Source organism: Canis lupus, chromosome 2, assembly GCF_003254725.2.
Source record: "Canis lupus dingo isolate Sandy chromosome 2, ASM325472v2, whole genome shotgun sequence".
Lineage (NCBI taxonomy): Eukaryota > Metazoa > Chordata > Mammalia > Carnivora > Canidae > Canis > Canis lupus.
The window spans coordinates 53369643-53387099 of NC_064244.1; the positions used below are offsets into that span (position 1 = coordinate 53369643).

Sequence of the window (17457 nt, forward strand, 5' to 3'; positions counted from 1 at the left end):
CAGAGCATTGGGCTCCCTGCAGGGAGCCTGCTTCTCCCTCTGCCCGTGTCTCTGCCTCTCTGTGTGTCTCTCATGAATAAATAAATAAAAATCTTTTAAAAATAAAAGAGAATTCTCATATGCCCTTTACTTAGGTTTGTTAATTATTAACATTTTACTTCATTTGCTTACTCTGTCTTGCTCTCCATTTATATAGATACATACTTGTAAGAAACTGAACCATTTGGAAGTTGCAGACATGAGCCTTTACCTATACATACTCCAGCTTATATCTAATATCAACAAGGATGTTTCTTACAGAGAAATGATAGTACTGTTGTCACACTCAGTATTACCATACTATCTAACAAGGATTTAAAAATAATATGTAATAACATAGTTTCAGTCAAGGCTCTCACATTGTACTTAGTAGTCCTCCTTATTCTCTTTTCATCTAGAGTAGTTCTTCCTGCCCTTTACCTTCTTTTGTGAACTTGACATTCCAGGGTAATTCACAATCTGGATTTTTGTGGTTGTTCCTCAGTATTAGATTCAGATTGAACATTTTGGCACAATTACTATTTAGTTGATGTGTTCTTCCTTTTGTATTACCTCAATAGGCATGTAAATGTCAGTTTGTCCCATTTTTGGTGATGTTGACTGGCAAGCTGGGCCTGCCAGATTTCTTCCAATAACAGCATGTTTTATGCACTGTGTTAGTAAGTAATTTGAGACTCGACAATCTTATACCTAGTACTTCTAGTATCCATTGATGATGCTTGCCGGAATCAGTTACTGACTTTGTTGGTTACAAAATGAAAGTTTTCAGATTTAAGCAGTGGAAAATTATAATAAGAATTGCAAAAAAAAAAAAAAAAAGAATTGCATTTTAGGGCAGCTCTGGTGGCTCAGCGGTTTAGTACTGCCTTCAGCCCAGGGCATGATCCTGGAGACCCCTCAAGTCCCACATCAGGCTCCCTGCATGGAGCCTGCTTCTCCCTCTGCCTGTGTCTCTGCCTCTCTCTCTCCCTGTGTCTCTCATGAATAAATAAATAAAATCTTTAAAAAAAAAAAAAGAATTGCATTTTAGAGAATACAGTGTTTGCAATTTTGTGGATAACAGATCGGAAGGAGCAATGCTGGAGGCAAGGAGAGACAGTTCGCTTCCATTCTGGTGTCACCTACTGATAGTACAAGAGCTGCTGTGCTGGGGATAGAGGGAAGGTTGAGGGGTTTGAATCTCCCTTTCTTGTTACTTTGAAAAAATTTCATAAAATTCACATATTCAACAATTTAGTTGTAATCCCTTTATGCATATATATGTTTATTTAAATGAATCAAAAGTGAGGTGCCTGGGTGGCTTATTTGGTTAAGTGTCTGCCTTCTGCTTGGGTCATGATTTCAGGGTCCTGGGATCAAGCCCTGCATCAGGCTCCCTGCTCAAAGGAGAGCCAGCTTCTCCATTTCTCTCTGCCTCTCCCCCCTGCTTTGTGCATGTTCTCTCTCTCTCTTTCTCTCTCTTCCCTCCCTCTCTCTCTCTTGCTCTCAAAGAGATAAATTTTAAAAAACCTTTAAATGAATCAGAAGTTACTGGTACAATTAAAAAGTTTCAAAACACTTGGAAAATTGTATATGGTTAAAGAGTTGCTGAGTTTTGAAACAATTCTTACTATATCCAGTTGTCTGGAAGACTTTTTAAAACTAGAATTTGGAAAAACAAAAACAAAAAAAACAACTAGAATTTGGTCTGCCTCATTCCTGCATTTTAATTTTTTTAGGGTACACCAACTATGCCAGAAATACAACAAGAGAATGTAATCAGTTCTCAAGACTTAACAGGTATGATAATTTGCTTTGATAAAGATCACAGAAGCGAATAGTTTGGCTTTTACTCCCATACCCCATTTGACTATGAAAAACAACATAATTTTTTAGTCTATGACAGTCTTAAAAACAAAAAAAAAATTGTTATTCAGAATTGCACATCCTCTCTATGGTTAACCATCTTATCCTTTATTAAATTACTTTTTATTTTTGTGGGTGTAATTTGTTTTTTATTTGTGGGGGTAAGTTATAGTGAGACTTTTTAGAAATGTAATAAATTAACAAATTAATGATTTTTATAGTTCATCTTTTCATTACTATTAAACTTTGATAGTGAATCTAGTTGCTAACGTACATCAAGATGGTGAGGATGAACAAGCGTTCATTTTAACTCTGGTGGAAATTCCAACCAATGCTGTAGAAGACTTTAATGATACCACTGCACAGTTAATGCCAAACCCTTTACTGCCAGCACCTATATTGATCAAATCCGTGAATACAGAAGGAAGGAGTGACTTGAGGTAATGATTGAGCTAAACTATTTTATTTTTTTTTATATTTTTTATTTTTTTAACTATTTTATTTTTTATTTAAATTCCATTTAACATACAGTGCAGTATTAATTCCCAGTGTACAATATAGTGATGTACACTTCCAGATATTACCTGGGAGTTAAACTGTTTTTACTAGGAGGAAAGAATTCATTACTTTATGAATTGAATAGTATTGACTGAATAAGCCATTCACAAGCATTATTGTAATTGTCCTGAAGATCTTATTTAATAGTTATGTGATAAGTTAGAGAAGAAGTTGTTGATTTTGTACCTGATAAAGCTGCCATTTAAACGTATAATAGTTTTGTATGAAACTTGTTTGGTATCTTAAATATTTTGAAAGCTAAAAAAAATTAGCAGTTGAGCTGAAGGCGGCGCTAAACCAGAGCCACTCAGGGATCCTGGGCTTTTTAAATTCTTTACTATAGGGCACCCTGGGTGGCTCAGCGGTTTAGCACCTGCCTTTGGCCCAGGGCATGATCCTGGAGACCTGGGATTGGGTCCCATGTCGGGCTCTCTGCATGGAGCCTGCTTCTCCCTCTGCCTCTCTCTCTCTCTCTCTCTCTCTTTCTCTTTCTGTCTCTCATGAATAAATAAATAAAATGTGTTTTAAAAAAACATATACTGGGATCCCTGGGTGGCGCAGCGGTTTGGCGCCTGCCTTTGGCCCGGGCCGCGATCCTGGAGACCCGGGATCGAATCCCACATCGGGCTCCCAGCATGGAGCCTGCTTCTCCCTCTGCCTGTGTCTCTGCCTCTCTGTCTCTCTCTGTGTGACTATCATGAATAAATAAATAAAATCTTAAAAAAAAAAAAAACATATACTGCATATAAAAAAATAAATTCTTTACTATAGAATTGATGTATTAAGACAGTCACTGGTTTAGGACACTTAATTGTCAAGTAGCATTAGATGTTGAAGTGTGTTTTTTTTTTTATAAGACATTTTAGATTAAAAGTTTAACTTGACAAAGAAAATGCTATTTCTATACCTTGGATTTAATTCAGTATTAATGGAATTCAGGTTGTGAGTTTTCAAGTATGAATTGATTGGAAAACTAACATTTTTGTGACCTTGGCTACATATATATTAATTACTTGGAAGTTTTTTGGCAGTTTTCTTTCGAATAGCTCAGCCTTTAACCTCATTAAGTAGATTCTAATTTGCTGATTTCATATGTATGCATTTTCTATGCAGTATGAATTTTCCAGTAACTTCATTTGGTCAAGATGCCATGTGTTTGTCTGATTCTGGAAAAGATGGTTCTGAAAAGCCTCCTCCTGCTAATTTGGATCTTACATCTAGGAAGAGATTTCACTGTACACTCGATGAAAGTGACCATGTTCCTCCTGCCAAGAAAACTTCACTCACTTCAGGAGATGATTGTCAAAATTACACCTCTGAGGTAAGAGAGAATCATCAAGCAAATAAGATGGCTATATTATAAGAGGTCCGTTTTTGTTTCTTGCTTAAGACTCTTTATATAAAGATAGTTCCAATACTTTTAACCATAAATAATCCATCTAAAACCAGTTTTGGATTATCACTTTCAACCAGTTCTAAATGAAAATTGATGGACATTAATCGGAAAATCCATCCCCAGTTCTGTTATTAGCTGAGAACAAGGCCAGAAGTGTCCTATAGGGGGTCCCTGTGTGGCTCAGCGGTTTAGAGCCTGCCTTTGGCCCAGGGTGTGATCCTGGAGTCCTGGGATCAAGTCCCACGTCGGGCTCCCTACATGGAGCCTGCTTCTCCCTCTGCCTGTGTCTCTGCCTATGTCTCTGCCTCTCTCAATCTGTGTCTCTTGTGAATAAATAAATAAATAAAATCTTAAAAAAAAAAAAAAGTATCCTGTAGAATTGGATCTTGGCTATACCCTTGAACAGCTGTGGGACCTGAGTAAAGATATGTTCTCTCCGTGAATGAGTTTCCTATTGTGTAAAATAGTAATAGTAGTATCACCACCACTGTTACCACAATGCTTAAAGCTATCCCTTGCTCTTAGGAAGAAAACCAGAACCTGTTTCTGTCTCTGATCTTACTTTGTCCCTCACTCTCTAACCATATTGAATTGATAATCTTTCCATTTTTTTTTTTTTAAGATTTTATTTATTCATGAGACAAAGAGAGGGGCAAAGACATAGCAGAGGGAGAAGGGGGGAGGCTCCCTACAGGGAGCCTGATGTAGGACTCAATTCCAGGACCCCGGGATCATGACCTGAGCCAAAGGCAGAAGTTCAACCATTGAGCCACCCAGGTGCCCCCATCTTTCAGTTTCTTGAATGCACCATACTTCTTCATGCCCCAGCATTATTTTTTTGGTCTCTTTCTGAGACATCTCTTTGCCAAACACAAACTTCTTTGTGTTTGACTAGCTAGTCATCACTACCTCAGAGATACCTGAAGATACTATGTAGATTTGATCAGCAGCCACTATGTTAACGGTTTCTTAGCACCTACTTGTTTTTGTTTCCAGTATGCATAATAATTTATCTCACTATGTAGCTACACTGTGGAAAAGTTAATTAACTTATTTTCGGAAAAGTTGATTTAGAATCTATATTCTCAGGGACAGTTGAAGACCAGACAACAGAGGCAGTGTATCCTTGTATATCTGATAGGTGGAAGATGGTATCCCAGAATGCTTTTAATTTCTCTTACTATGAGTAAGGTTGAATGTCTTTCATATGCTTAGGAGCCATTTGTATTCCTTTCTCAGTGAAATGACTCTATATTCTTTACCCACTTTTCATTTGTGTTGTTAATCTTTTTCCTAGAGGTTTAGAGGAACTCTGTGTATCGTATGTCCATGAACGAGTTGCATATATTTTTTCTCGGTTTGTCTTTTAACTACTTTTTGTGAATTTTTCTTCTTGCATACTTTTTTTGGTTGATTTTGGTTGGGGGGGGGGCATAAGATTTTATTTTCAAGTAATCTCTACGCATGTGGGGCTTGAATTTACAACCCCGAGATAAGAGTCTCATGAGCTACCCACTGAACCAGCCAGATGCCCTGATTTTTTAATCTGAAAAATTTCAAGCATTTAAAAGATAGAGAAGTATAATGTATCCCTGTGTATCAGTTAACCCAGTTTGATCAGTTTATCAGCATTCCTTACAAACATTATTATTATTCTCTTTTGTTTTAAAAGTATATTTAATGACATGAGAAAAGGATCACAGTACATTACTATATGCAAAACTAGGCCCCCAGTTTATAATATACCTTTAAAAATGATAGATATACGTTGATGTGACTATGTAAGAACAGTATAATGTCTTTTGATCTTGTGATTTTTATTTTTTAAACTTTGTTTTCAGCATTCTAACAATAAAAGGATGCTTATAAAAGGTTGAAGTTACAATTGTAAATTCTAGAATGCACACATACTGCATTCACATACACATACAAACTTTTTTTATTTTTATGTAATCCCATTTTTCAGTCTTTATGGCTTTAGGGGACTTTTTGTTATACATTCAAAGTCTGCCTCAAGATAAGTATAAATTCTTAGAGTTAACATTAATGATTTGGTTAGAATTTATTTTGGTGTTAGGAAGAGTGGAACCAACTTCATGTTCTCCAGGTGCCTACTGAATTGTCCCAGCACTCTTTGTTGAAAAACTCATCTTTTTCTCCACTGATTTAAAATTATACTTACTGGATATTAAATCCCATATTTGGGTATATTCCTGAATTTTCTTCTACTTTGAGATTCACCTATTTGTTCTGGGGCCAGTATCTCACTGTTTTAAGTTACAGTTTTTAAATGCTTTGCTATTTTATTCAGTTTGTTTGTTTGTTTCTCTTTCTTTCTTTCTTTCTTTCTTTCTTTCTTTCTTTCTTTCTTTCTTCTTTCTTCTTTCTTTCTTTCTCTTTCTTTCTTTTTTTTTTTAAGATTTTATTTATTTATTTATTCATGAAAGACACACAGAGAGAGAGGCAGAGACACAGGCAGAGGGAGAAACAGGCTCCATGCAGGGAGCCTGATGTGGGACTTGATCCCGGGACTCCAGGATCATGCCCTGGGCCAAAGGCAGGCACTAAATCCCTGAGCCACCAGGGATTCCCTGCTTTGCTATTTTAAATGGAAAGTTTCTCTGTCCCCTCCACATGACTTTTTTTTTTTCATGTTTTTCCTAGTTGGGTATATATTTCTAAATTTATATTAATTTTAGAATTCAATTGTTCTGAGCTTGAAAATAAAAAACCGTTTTGTTACTTATATTAGGATCATATTAACTTGACCAATTAACATAGAGAAAATTGGTGTCAGATTTGTGATGTTGGATTTTTTTAATCCAAAAACATAGTATGACTTTCCATTTGTGTAATTATTCTTTTATGTCTCAATGGTATTTTCAGCTCTTCTTTAAAATTCTGGTCCAGGGGTGCATGGGTGGCTCAGCAGTTGGGCATCTGCCTTTGGCTCAGGGCCTGATCCCAGGATCCAGGATCAAGTCCTGCATTGGGCTCCCTGCGAGGAGCCTACTTCTCCCTCTGCCTGTGTCTGCCCCTCTCTCTCTCTCTCTCTCTGTCTCTCTCTCATAAATAAATCTTAAATAAATAAATAAAATAAAATTCTGGTTCATTTCTTATTAGGTTATCTCCTAAGGAGAATTTTATCTTTTTTGTTGCCATTATCATTGAATTCTTTTCTATGTAGAGAGCTTACTGAATTCCCCTTATATACAGTACATTTTCACTTGATTCTGCTGGGCTTTCTAAGTAAATAGTCATATATCATCTGCAAATACAGTTTTAATTTGTCTTGTGTACTTTATATATCATTAATTTCTTTCTTTTTTCTATATTGCCTAATAAACTAAAAAAAATGTCAGAAAATAGTCCTGATAGTAGACATCTTTTTCTTATTCCTAATTTAAAAGGGAATATTTCCAGTGTTTATGATGTGGGATTCTGGTTTTTGAATTGTAGTAATTATAGTTTATGGTGTTAAGAAAATGCCTTTTTTTCAAGCATGAACATTTTTGGACACTTTCCCTACATTAAGACACTATTTTCTCCTCACTTCTTTTGAATTATATTAGATTTCTCATATTGAATCATCTTTGCATTCCTGAAAAAACTCTGCTTGATTATCATGTGTTAGTGTTTCGATGTGTTGCTGAATTATGCTTGTACTAATTCATTATATTTTTGTACTGGTTATAATTGGAATTAATATTAATTGGAATTGGAATTAATATTAATCTTGGTTTATAAAAAGCATTTGGAAATTCACCCCTCCTTCACTGTGCTCTGGAACAGTTTCAGTAACAGTAGCAATGTATTCTTCGTATATGTTTGGTAGAATTTCCAGGAGATATCTTTTACCCTATAGCTTTCTGTATCTCACATGCTTTCTTTATTTAAAAAAAAAAAAAAAAAAAAAGGCAAGAACGATTTACATGATAAATGGATTTTTAAATTATTTTTTTGTAAATTTACTTAAAACAGGTGTGCTCAAAGGAAATGATAAATGTTTCCGAGGAAACAGGTAAGTGAAATAAATTTTACTGTGATATTTTGCTATTTTTGGATTATTTTTGATGCATCTATTCAAATTTGGAATTAAAGAAGAGTCTTGCTTGCTTTCTCCAAGAATCTTGCTTTTATTATTAGAAGTTTTTCTTCTTAGCTGAGATCTTGGATTTGGCACTTTCATAGTCATAAGAAGCTACTTTAATCTTGTAATTAATAGAAAACCATGTGGCTACAGGATTTTCTATAAAAGCTTAACTATATTTTAGGAATTAGAAAGCTGAGCATAAAAAAGTTTTTATAGTTCTTTAGGTTTATCTAGAGATTAGAAAGTGATAACTCTCATTTTGCTAGTTGAAGATACATTTATGGAGAAAGATTTTCCAGATCAAAATATGTTGATATGTTGATACGGTTATTTTTTATCTGAATGCAGAAACTGTAACCATACTTTTTTTTACCAGCTACAATGTTCTTAATAGATAACTTACATATTAATTTATCATTTAGCCTACTCTTACTACAATAGGTTTATGGAAGAATGTCATGATTTTTCCTTCAAATGTTGCAGTTCAATTGGATGTATAAATTTCAGTATGTGTTCTCTGTGCTTACCAGTTGTCTTCATTTTTTGAAGGGGAGTCTTACACAGCACAAGATACCTTCCCTACCTCAGGAAGCACACATACAACTCCAGAACCTCAGAAAGAACAACTTGAACCAACTTTACAGAATATAGGATCTGGATCTCCTGATAAAGTAACAGATACACATACAGAAAAGAGTACATCACAGTTACCTCAGGATGAGAGGATTGTGTCTGATAAGGAAGAGAAAACTTGTGCTGCTTCAAAGTCTGAACAAGTGACTAGCATCACATCATCTTCAAAAACCCCATTAACCAGGTACCATGAGATTATCTTTAACAAATGTTTCTCTCCTTTTCTCTTTCTCAAAGCGTAAATGTAATATATATGCAACAGATATGACATATACGTAAAGACTAAGTTCAGTACTACGGATAGTGTTTTCTAAACATACTCCTCGGGATCCCTGGGTGGCGCAGCGGTTTAGCGCCTGCCTGCCTTTGGCCCAGGGCACGATCCTGGAGACCCGGGATTGAGTCCCACGTCGGGCTCCCGTCCCGGTGCATGGAGCCTGCTTCTCCCTCTGCCTGTGTCTCTGCCTCTCTCTCTCTCTTTCTGTGTGTGACTATCATTAATAAATAAAAAATAAAAATAAAAAAAATAAATATATTCCTCTGTCAGTAATGTAAAGGGAAGGAGTTTCATCTAAGGAAATTCAGTAATGTCAACATTTTGATAAGACTCTTCAGATAAATACAATATTCCATATAATAAGAGCTTGACTTTAACTGAGACTAACTTTTTAGATAGAAACTCTACATTGGCAGCTACTGGTACAATGATCAAAATAATAATGATATTTAGAAGATACGCTGGTGCCACTAAGGTGGTATCTGTCACATGTGCCATTTTAACCATCATGGAAGAAGTTGGTATTAAATATCTTTACGTTTGCATTTCTAGGCCTGGCAGGAGGCCCCTGGGATTCTTGTCTTTAATATGTTCAAGGAATAGTTTGGAGTCTGATGAACCTACTCATGTTTCTAATAAGAAACGCCTAAGGCCTCTTATACCTGCACCAAGACAGAATCTGAAAAGATCAAATCCACTCCATGAAAGCCAGAAAAAAGTCCATGAGTCCTCTGACCCGCTTCCATCTCCAAGTGTTGTGAATACTCAGTCTGAGAGTATTGACAGTTCAGCAGCTCAGGTGCGTGGTAACTGTTCTGTGTTACTATTTGTATGGAATGGGCTAGAAATCATACGCAACTAGGAAACACATGCCAATTGGTACTTTCATTTGGATGTCAGAAGTTATTTCAGAGCATCTCCTGTTTATCTCCTCCCCATCATACCTCACTATAAGAGAAGAAGATAAGCTGCTGAGGTAGGAAGTTCCAGCAGCTCCTTTAATATAAGGTCGTTTAAGCTAGCCATAAATGGATGCTGAATTGCCATTCCTTTAATGCAAAGAACTTTCTGACCTGTGGAAGCAAAACAGAACAGTGCTAGAGTTTTATTTGCATTTAGGGAGATGTCCTGATACCCATAAGAATTCAAGGAATGGGGGCAGCCCCGGTGGCTTAGCAGCTTAGCGCTGCCTTCAGCCCAGGCCGTGATCCTGGAGACCCGGGATCGAGTCCCACATCGGGCTCTCTGCATGGAGCCTGCTTCTCCCTCTGCCTGTGTCTCTGCCTTTCTCTCTCTCCCTCTTCTCTGTGTGTCTCAAATAAATAAAATCTAAAAAAAAAAAAAAAAAGGCAAGGAATGGTAAAGTTAGAATTTGTTTGCATGTTTCCTTTCTCTGCATTCTGAAGATGTTCATATGGCAATTTGTGGGAAGGAAAAATACATGAGCTAGTATTTCAAAAACTTTGAAAGAATATGGGTGTTGGTTACGTAGGATCTCCATGCAGAAAAGGCTGGTGACCATCTCTTGGATAGCGTGAGCCTCAAGAGGAATACTTGTACTTAATACAATAATAGAGAGTGGAAATGTAATTTCATTTGTTTAATTTGCACCTCTTTAGTTATTAGTGACTAGGTTTTTCCCATATGTTTACTAGGTTTTTTTCTCTTTGTTTTCTTTTTTGTTCCTGTCTTTCACTGATTTAGAGCTTTTGGGATCTAGGTAGTTTTCTTTACCAATTTATGTGAGATTCTTATGTAAGAAAGCCACATACCTCTTAGCTCTTTACTGCAAGTAATTTTTAAAAATTCATTTACTTTTTAATTTTTGTAGGGTTTTTAGTATATACATAAGCTTTATTTATTTATTTGTAAGACTTTATTTATTCATGAGAGACACAGAGAAAGAGAGGTACAGACACAGGCAGAGGGGGAGAAGCAGGCTCCATGCAGGGAGCCCAACATGGGACTCAATCCCGCGTCTCAAGGATCATGCCTTGGGGTGATGGCGGTAATAAACCTCGGATCCACCAGGGCTGCCCTACACATAAGCTTTAAATGTTTAGTCAGATCTGTTTTTTTCTTTACACTTTCTTTTTTTTTTTTTTTTTTAAGATTTTATTTATTCATGAAGGACAGACACACAGAGAGAGAGGGAGAGGGTGAGAAGCAGGCCCCATGCAGGGATCCAGACGTGGGACTCGATCTCTGATCTCCAGGATCAGGCTCTGGACTGAAGGCAGCGCTAAACCACTGAGCCACCCGGACTACCCTTCTTTACAATTTCTTATATTGCTTTTATGATTAGGAAGGTTTTTCTCCATAGATAATAAAACATTTAGTAATCAGTTTTAAAGCTAACCCTGTTCAGGGGTGCCTGGGTGGCTCCTTTGGTTAAGTGTCTGACTCTTTGTTTCAGTTCAGGTCGTCCCTCAGAGTCCTGAGATGGAGCTCTGTGGAACCTGCTTGGGATTCTCTCTCCCTCTGGCCCTGTCCTGCTTCCCTGTCTTGTGTGTGTGTGTGTGTGTGTGTGTGTGTGTACTCTTTCTAGAAAAAAAAAAAAAAACAAAAAAATCATGGTTCTTGGCTTCTGTAAAGAGTATGAGGCAAGACTCTAAACATTATTCTCAAATTGCTATTTTACTATTTTTGAAATAAGTAATGTATTCCAAGGTTTAAAATTCATGATTTACCAAAAAAGTTGACAGTATGAAGTTTTCCACGTCTGTCCTTTAGCTTCCTAGTTTCCCCTTTTTATAAGTGTATGGTATTAATCAGCTTCAGGTTTACTTTTCCAGACATACAATATGTGTATACAAATATAAATATTTTTTTGGATGCCTGGGTGGCTCAGCAGTTGAGCGTCTGCCTTTGACTCAGAGCGTGATCCTGAGGTCTGGGATCGAGTCCCCACATCGGGCTCCCTGCGAGGAACCTGCTTCCCCCCTCTGCCTATGTCTCTGCTTCTCTCTCTGTGTGTCTCTCACAAATAAATAAATCTTTAAAAATATATATATATAAATATTTTTCTTTTTTTCATAAATAATACCATACTGTTATCTTCCTTGCTGTTTTCACTATAACACTATGTCTTGGAGATCTTTTTTTCACTTTTGTCATTCTTCATAGATTTAATGAGCATATGAATGAGGTTGAGTACGTCTTCATATATTTGAATCATTTATGCATTCTCTATGAACCATCTGTCCAATATGTCTGATTTTTTTAAAAAAATTACATTATTACTCTTTTCCTTGATGATCTGTAGAAGCTCTTATATTAAAGAAAACCCTTGTGGGTCGCCTGGGTGGCTCAGTAAGTTAAGCGTCTGCCTTCAGCTCAGGTCATGGTCCCAGGGTCCTGGGATCAAGCCCCATATTGAGCTCTCTGCTCTGTGGGGAGCCTGCTTCTCCCTCTGCCTGCTGTTCCCCCTGCTTGTGTGCCTGCTCTCTCTCTGTCAAATAAATAAAATCTTAAAAAAAAAACCTTTGTGATAAAGATTGTAATTTTTTTAACCTATATGTCACTTGTCTTTTGATTTTATGTACAGTAGTTTTTGTCATGCAGAGATTTTTAAAAAATTTTTACATAGATGAATTTATTTTGGTGAGGTACAGGTTTGACTTTTTTTTTTTGAGATGGTTATACAGTTGTCCTACATTATTTATTAAATAACCTAACTATTCTCAGATACTGAATTTGCAGTTATATGCGTGGGGGTTATTTCTAGTCTTCATTTTTCATTAATACATAAGTCTGTTCTAATGCCAATACCACGTTGTCTTAATTTTTTTATAGATTTCTAGATAGGCTAACTTTTGCGACGCCTGGGTGGCTCAGCGGTTGAGCATCTGCCTTCAGCTCACGGTGTGATCCTGGAGTCCCGGGATCGAGCCCCACATTGGGCTCCTTGCATGGAGCCTGCTTCTCCCTCTACCTGTGTCTCTGCCTCTCTCTTTCTCTCTGTGTCTCTCATGAATAAATAAAATCTTAAAAAAAAAAAAAAGGCTAACTTTTGATAGGATTGCTTTATTTTGTAGTTGCCTGGGGATACTGTTCTGTTTTGTGGGTCTGTATATTCTTATGCAGATTATTAAAATTCTTCATTATAGTTTTGATAGTGTTACATTTTTCTGTATTAAATTTTTTTCATGGAAATTAGGGTAAAATAATGGATCATGTGTACACTATAATCTAATCGTGCCTATTATCATGTCCAGGCTTGTTGAGTCCAGTTTTGTTATTTTAACTAATGCTTCAAAGGTTATCTTATTCATAAAATGTTTACTATGTTTAGTATTATTTCCCTAACAGCATAGACATGAAATTTTTGGGTTAAAGCATATGAACATATTTAAAGCTCTTAATATTTATCACTGTATTGATTTTCAAAGAGAGAATCAATTTAGATGATCACTATCCAATACATAAATGTTATATTGCATATTTTTTTTAATTATCGTTTTAGGTTTCTTGTGATCGTCCCTTACCAAAAGAAGAATGTAAAAGTGTCCAAAACCGGGTACCTGAAGAGGAGCCAACCACAGTCTCTGAATATTTCTTTAATGATATCTTTATTGAAGTAGATGAAACAGAATAAAATTGTTTGTTTTTTTTTTGTTTGTTTTTTTTGTTTTTTTTTTTTTTTTGGTTTGGTTTGGTTTGGTTTGGTTTTGGCTTTGGTTTTTATATCTAGGATTTCCAGAGTCAAATTATCAACTAAGCAGTATTTAGAAAAGAACATCTATGGCTGTTTTTCTTTAGATTGATTTTGAATATTTAATGAACTTGATTTGAAGCTTTTATAATCAGTGGAAAACATTGCTGAGGTTCCTTTCATTCTGATTGATTTAGCATTTTGGAAATACAAAGCAATTAATAAGACTGTTCCTGAGACAGAAATAGCTTCTCTTGTTTACATTTTGACTCTTCCTGTGCTGAACACACATGGACATGTTGGAATATTATGGATAAATGTCTGTATAAATCACAGTGCCGACATATTTGGAGGTGGGATTGTATTTAACATGTAACAAACTTCTTTGGTAAAGGTTTTTTTCTGTTTTTTTGGTTTTGTTTGTTTTGTGTTTTGTTTGTTTTGCTGAAGGCCTTTTCAGTTGCCTCTCAGTATACGAGAGCATATTGTGAAACTCCACTTTAGTATGGTAAATGTTAAAAATTTTCTATTATCAGCTATTTGACTGGAAAATATGTATTTTTCTAATTCATGTTGATGTAACATTAGTCCTAATTGAACAAGTAGTATTTAAACTTATTTATAAAAATGAAACATCAAAAAATTTATTTATTTTTAAAGTTTTTTATTTAAAAGAATATTCAGTTTTAATTATTTTCACCACTCAGATTATGGGTAAAGAAGACATTGACAAATTTATGTTTGTCCCTTTCCCTCTTTAATTTTAAAGATATTTAAAGTTATATCACTAAAAGTATTTGGATAGTATATATGTTTTAGATGCAATTTTTTTTCTCATAGTTTAGTATATTGAATTTGTACTGTGAAGTTTTGTTTTTCTTGTTTTTTGGATAATCTCAGGATTTGTATGGGGAAAAAAACCTTTAATTTATGAGGGTGATTCACATAGAAAACTCAGTCCCTTTTACACACGTATACACTCACACACATTCCTTTTTTTAAAACTAATTTCTTGATAGCTTTTTTTATCCCCATTAAATTTTGATTAGGGAACACATAGGCCTTTAAGCACAGAACATAATTGTGATGTTAAAACAGAAAATTAAAAAAAAAAACAGAAAATAAGATGATAAGACTTTATTTAGTACAGTGATTATCATCAGTATTAATTTAAGGGTTGTTTTTAATTTTCAAATATTGTTATTTACTTATGTAATTCCATTTTCCACCCAAGGAAATCTTCGGTGGTTCCAATCAAACTTCTTAAAAACAGATTTATTCTTTTATTTGAAAAGCCTCAGAGCAGGAATCAGAAACATTTTCTGCAAAGTATTTTTGAATTTGTGGGCCACATGGCTTCTGTGGCAACTGTTCAGTTCTGCTGCTTCAGTGTGAAAACAGCTACAGACGATACGGAAGTGGTTGACATGGCTGGAATGGGCTTTTTAGTTTGACCCCTACTTTGGATGGTAATTTTCTTACCGTCAGGTGCTGACATTTTATCTATGACATATTATTTGTCATTGACAGTTATAAGTTGTGCATCACAATTAAAACTGTTGATTTCATTACAAAATGATCAGTATTTTAACTGGGAAAATATTTTAATGTTTAGATAATTGTGTTTGTATATTGAGAAAAATAGTGGCCAATTTTCAAGTTCATTAGTAAAATAGGATATGGCTCAGCAAGTGTAACAATAATCCTAAAATTGCTATCAAAGCATTTCTTATTCATTACTTTATAGTGAAATTTACAATTTAACTTTTTTGTCATAAAGGAGGATCTATAAATCTGAGTGGAAATTCTCAATTAGGTATGTGTTAATTTATTTCATGTGACTAATATGTCACAAAAATCATGGTAGTAAATCACATTACTATTTTAATGCCCTGTTTTTATAAATTTTTTAAGGTCTCATATTCTGAAAGAGTTTCTTTCATTTAATGTTAGTTTGGATGTTAGGTTGCCACAGTTAAACTATTATTTTATCCCTAGTGTAATATTTATTTTTTAACTTTGTTAATATCCATCTCTTGCTCATCTACAATGAATTAATTTTATGGAAGATGTAACTTCTCACTATATAAGAAATAATTCTATCTTTGGGCATTCATTGTGTAAGAGAATCAAGTCAGCCAAGCTAAATTGTCCTATCATATCCTTAAAGCTAATCTGGGGAAAATGAGAAACTCAATTATTGTATTTACTTTATAAGGTGGAAAGAATTAGCCACACCCTTTGTTTATATCTGATTCATGTAAAGATGATGTTGTGAAGAATTATTTTGTAAATCTTAAAGGAGGTATGAATAATGGTGTTTGTTTTCTTGACTTTTTGTCCTGAATACTTATATATTAGCAAGTGATCAACATGATGGTTTTAAAAGCCTAATTGTTGGTAAATGATTGAGGCACAGATCATACATAATACGAATATTCACTGTTTACCACCACATTATTTGAAATAGAAGTGACTATGTATACTCTTACTTGAAGGAGTTTTTGACAAAAAAGCAATATCTGTCATTTGTAAATTTTCTTGTTCTAAAGAAAGCAGTTATGTTCTATAGATATAAATTATGTAAATAAAAGTTATTTTATACTATTTCTGTTTTTTTCTTTTTCTTTTCTAATGACTTAAAGATATTAATGTTTAACCAAAACTCGTCCATTTTTCTCCTATAGTGTATACTTCCTTCCTTTCATAAAAATAGAACTGAAGAATTAATCTTTTGTCTTATATGCATGCTGTGAAGGAAATTTTTTTGATCTTGCAAGAGTAAAGAATAGACTTCCCCTCCGTCCCATTTAGGACCTGTGAAGGGTTGCTTTCTTGTTCATTTATTCCTTATATCATGAATTTTTAGGTAAAAGAACTCAATCTCTTGCTCTTTTTTCCTCCTACTTTGTTTTCTCTGTAGAGAAAGATAAATGGGAAACTTTAGTCCTGGATATAATAGAATCCTGGACTTTTGAAGTCGACAGAATTTTTATCTTGAATTTGGTCAGATTATCAGAAAGCTATATATATGCGCTGCCTCCATTCTGTCTGCTTGTGTTGAGGGACTTTACGTGAAATAGAATAAAAGCCTAAAGAAATTGTTATTTTTACTATAATGATATTACAGAGTTTTAAAAAATTATTTCACCCAATATCTTATGTATGAGAATCTATAGGAAATATTTCTCTTTGGCTTCAGTGCCAGGAATAACTGGGCTTCTGTACAACTGGTCTGATTTTTTTTTTTTAAGATTTGTTTTTTTTAAGTTTATTTGACAAAGAAAGAACACAAGCAGGGGGAGCAGGAGAGGGAGAAGCAAGCTCCCCATCAAGCTAGGAGCCGTACAGAGGGCGTGTTCCCAGGACCCTAAGATCATGACCTGAGCTGAAGGCAGATGGTGAACCGCCTGAGCCACCCAGGCACCCCTGGTCTGACTTTTTAAGAACTCACTTTTTTAAAACAACAGGCTGCCATTTATTATGTAGGCATGGTACTGACCTTTTAGTAATGCATTATTTCGCATTTTAAAAAATTAGTATACATGGCTTAAGTAGTGCTAGATTTCAAACAAGCTGTTTCTTCTGTTATTACCTACTTCTAAATATGGTTATTCTGTTATCTCTTGTTCACAAATATGAGACATTACATTGTTAATTGACTGTCACTGGTACTTAAGATTTTTGGGTTTCTTAAAACTCTCCCCTTCCTATATGTTAATCCTAAGGTTTAATCCATATTTGTTGTTACTGTATTAATCGTAATTATTCAGTGCTGTACCATTTTATGTACTAAGGTGACATTTATGGGACAAGCATTTGTTTTTCTTGGAGTTAATATTTGTTTCACTCTTTAATTTGCTTTTTTTACCCTCTTTTAACTTTCCACACCCTCTAGCAAGTCTGTAAAATGCCTCTGCGTATAATTTTGCACATAGTCAAACCATCACTTAAACTGTTTT

The 17457-nt window shown here is 34.9% G+C and overlaps 1 protein-coding gene across 3 annotated transcripts in view; it reads left to right on the forward strand.

The window, feature by feature from the left end:
* Positions 1-16102, forward strand: part of BDP1 (B double prime 1, subunit of RNA polymerase III transcription initiation factor IIIB) — an 88631-nt gene extending 72529 nt beyond the window's left edge. For 2 of the 3 annotated variants that reach the window (XM_025447331.3, XM_035713939.2), the window contains exons 33-39: positions 1758-1818; positions 2138-2324; positions 3556-3763; positions 7820-7859; positions 8481-8748; positions 9394-9640; positions 13307-16102. In XM_025447331.3, the coding sequence (XP_025303116.3) occupies positions 1758-1818; positions 2138-2324; positions 3556-3763; positions 7820-7859; positions 8481-8748; positions 9394-9640; positions 13307-13438 (1143 nt within the window). In that variant the 3' untranslated portion in view covers positions 13439-16102. The remainder of the gene's footprint in view (positions 1-1757; positions 1819-2137; positions 2325-3555; positions 3764-7819; positions 7860-8480; positions 8749-9393; positions 9641-13306) is intronic. The other variant, XM_035713940.2, reaches the window with a different exon arrangement.
* The last annotated feature ends 1355 nt before the right edge of the window (positions 16103-17457 follow it).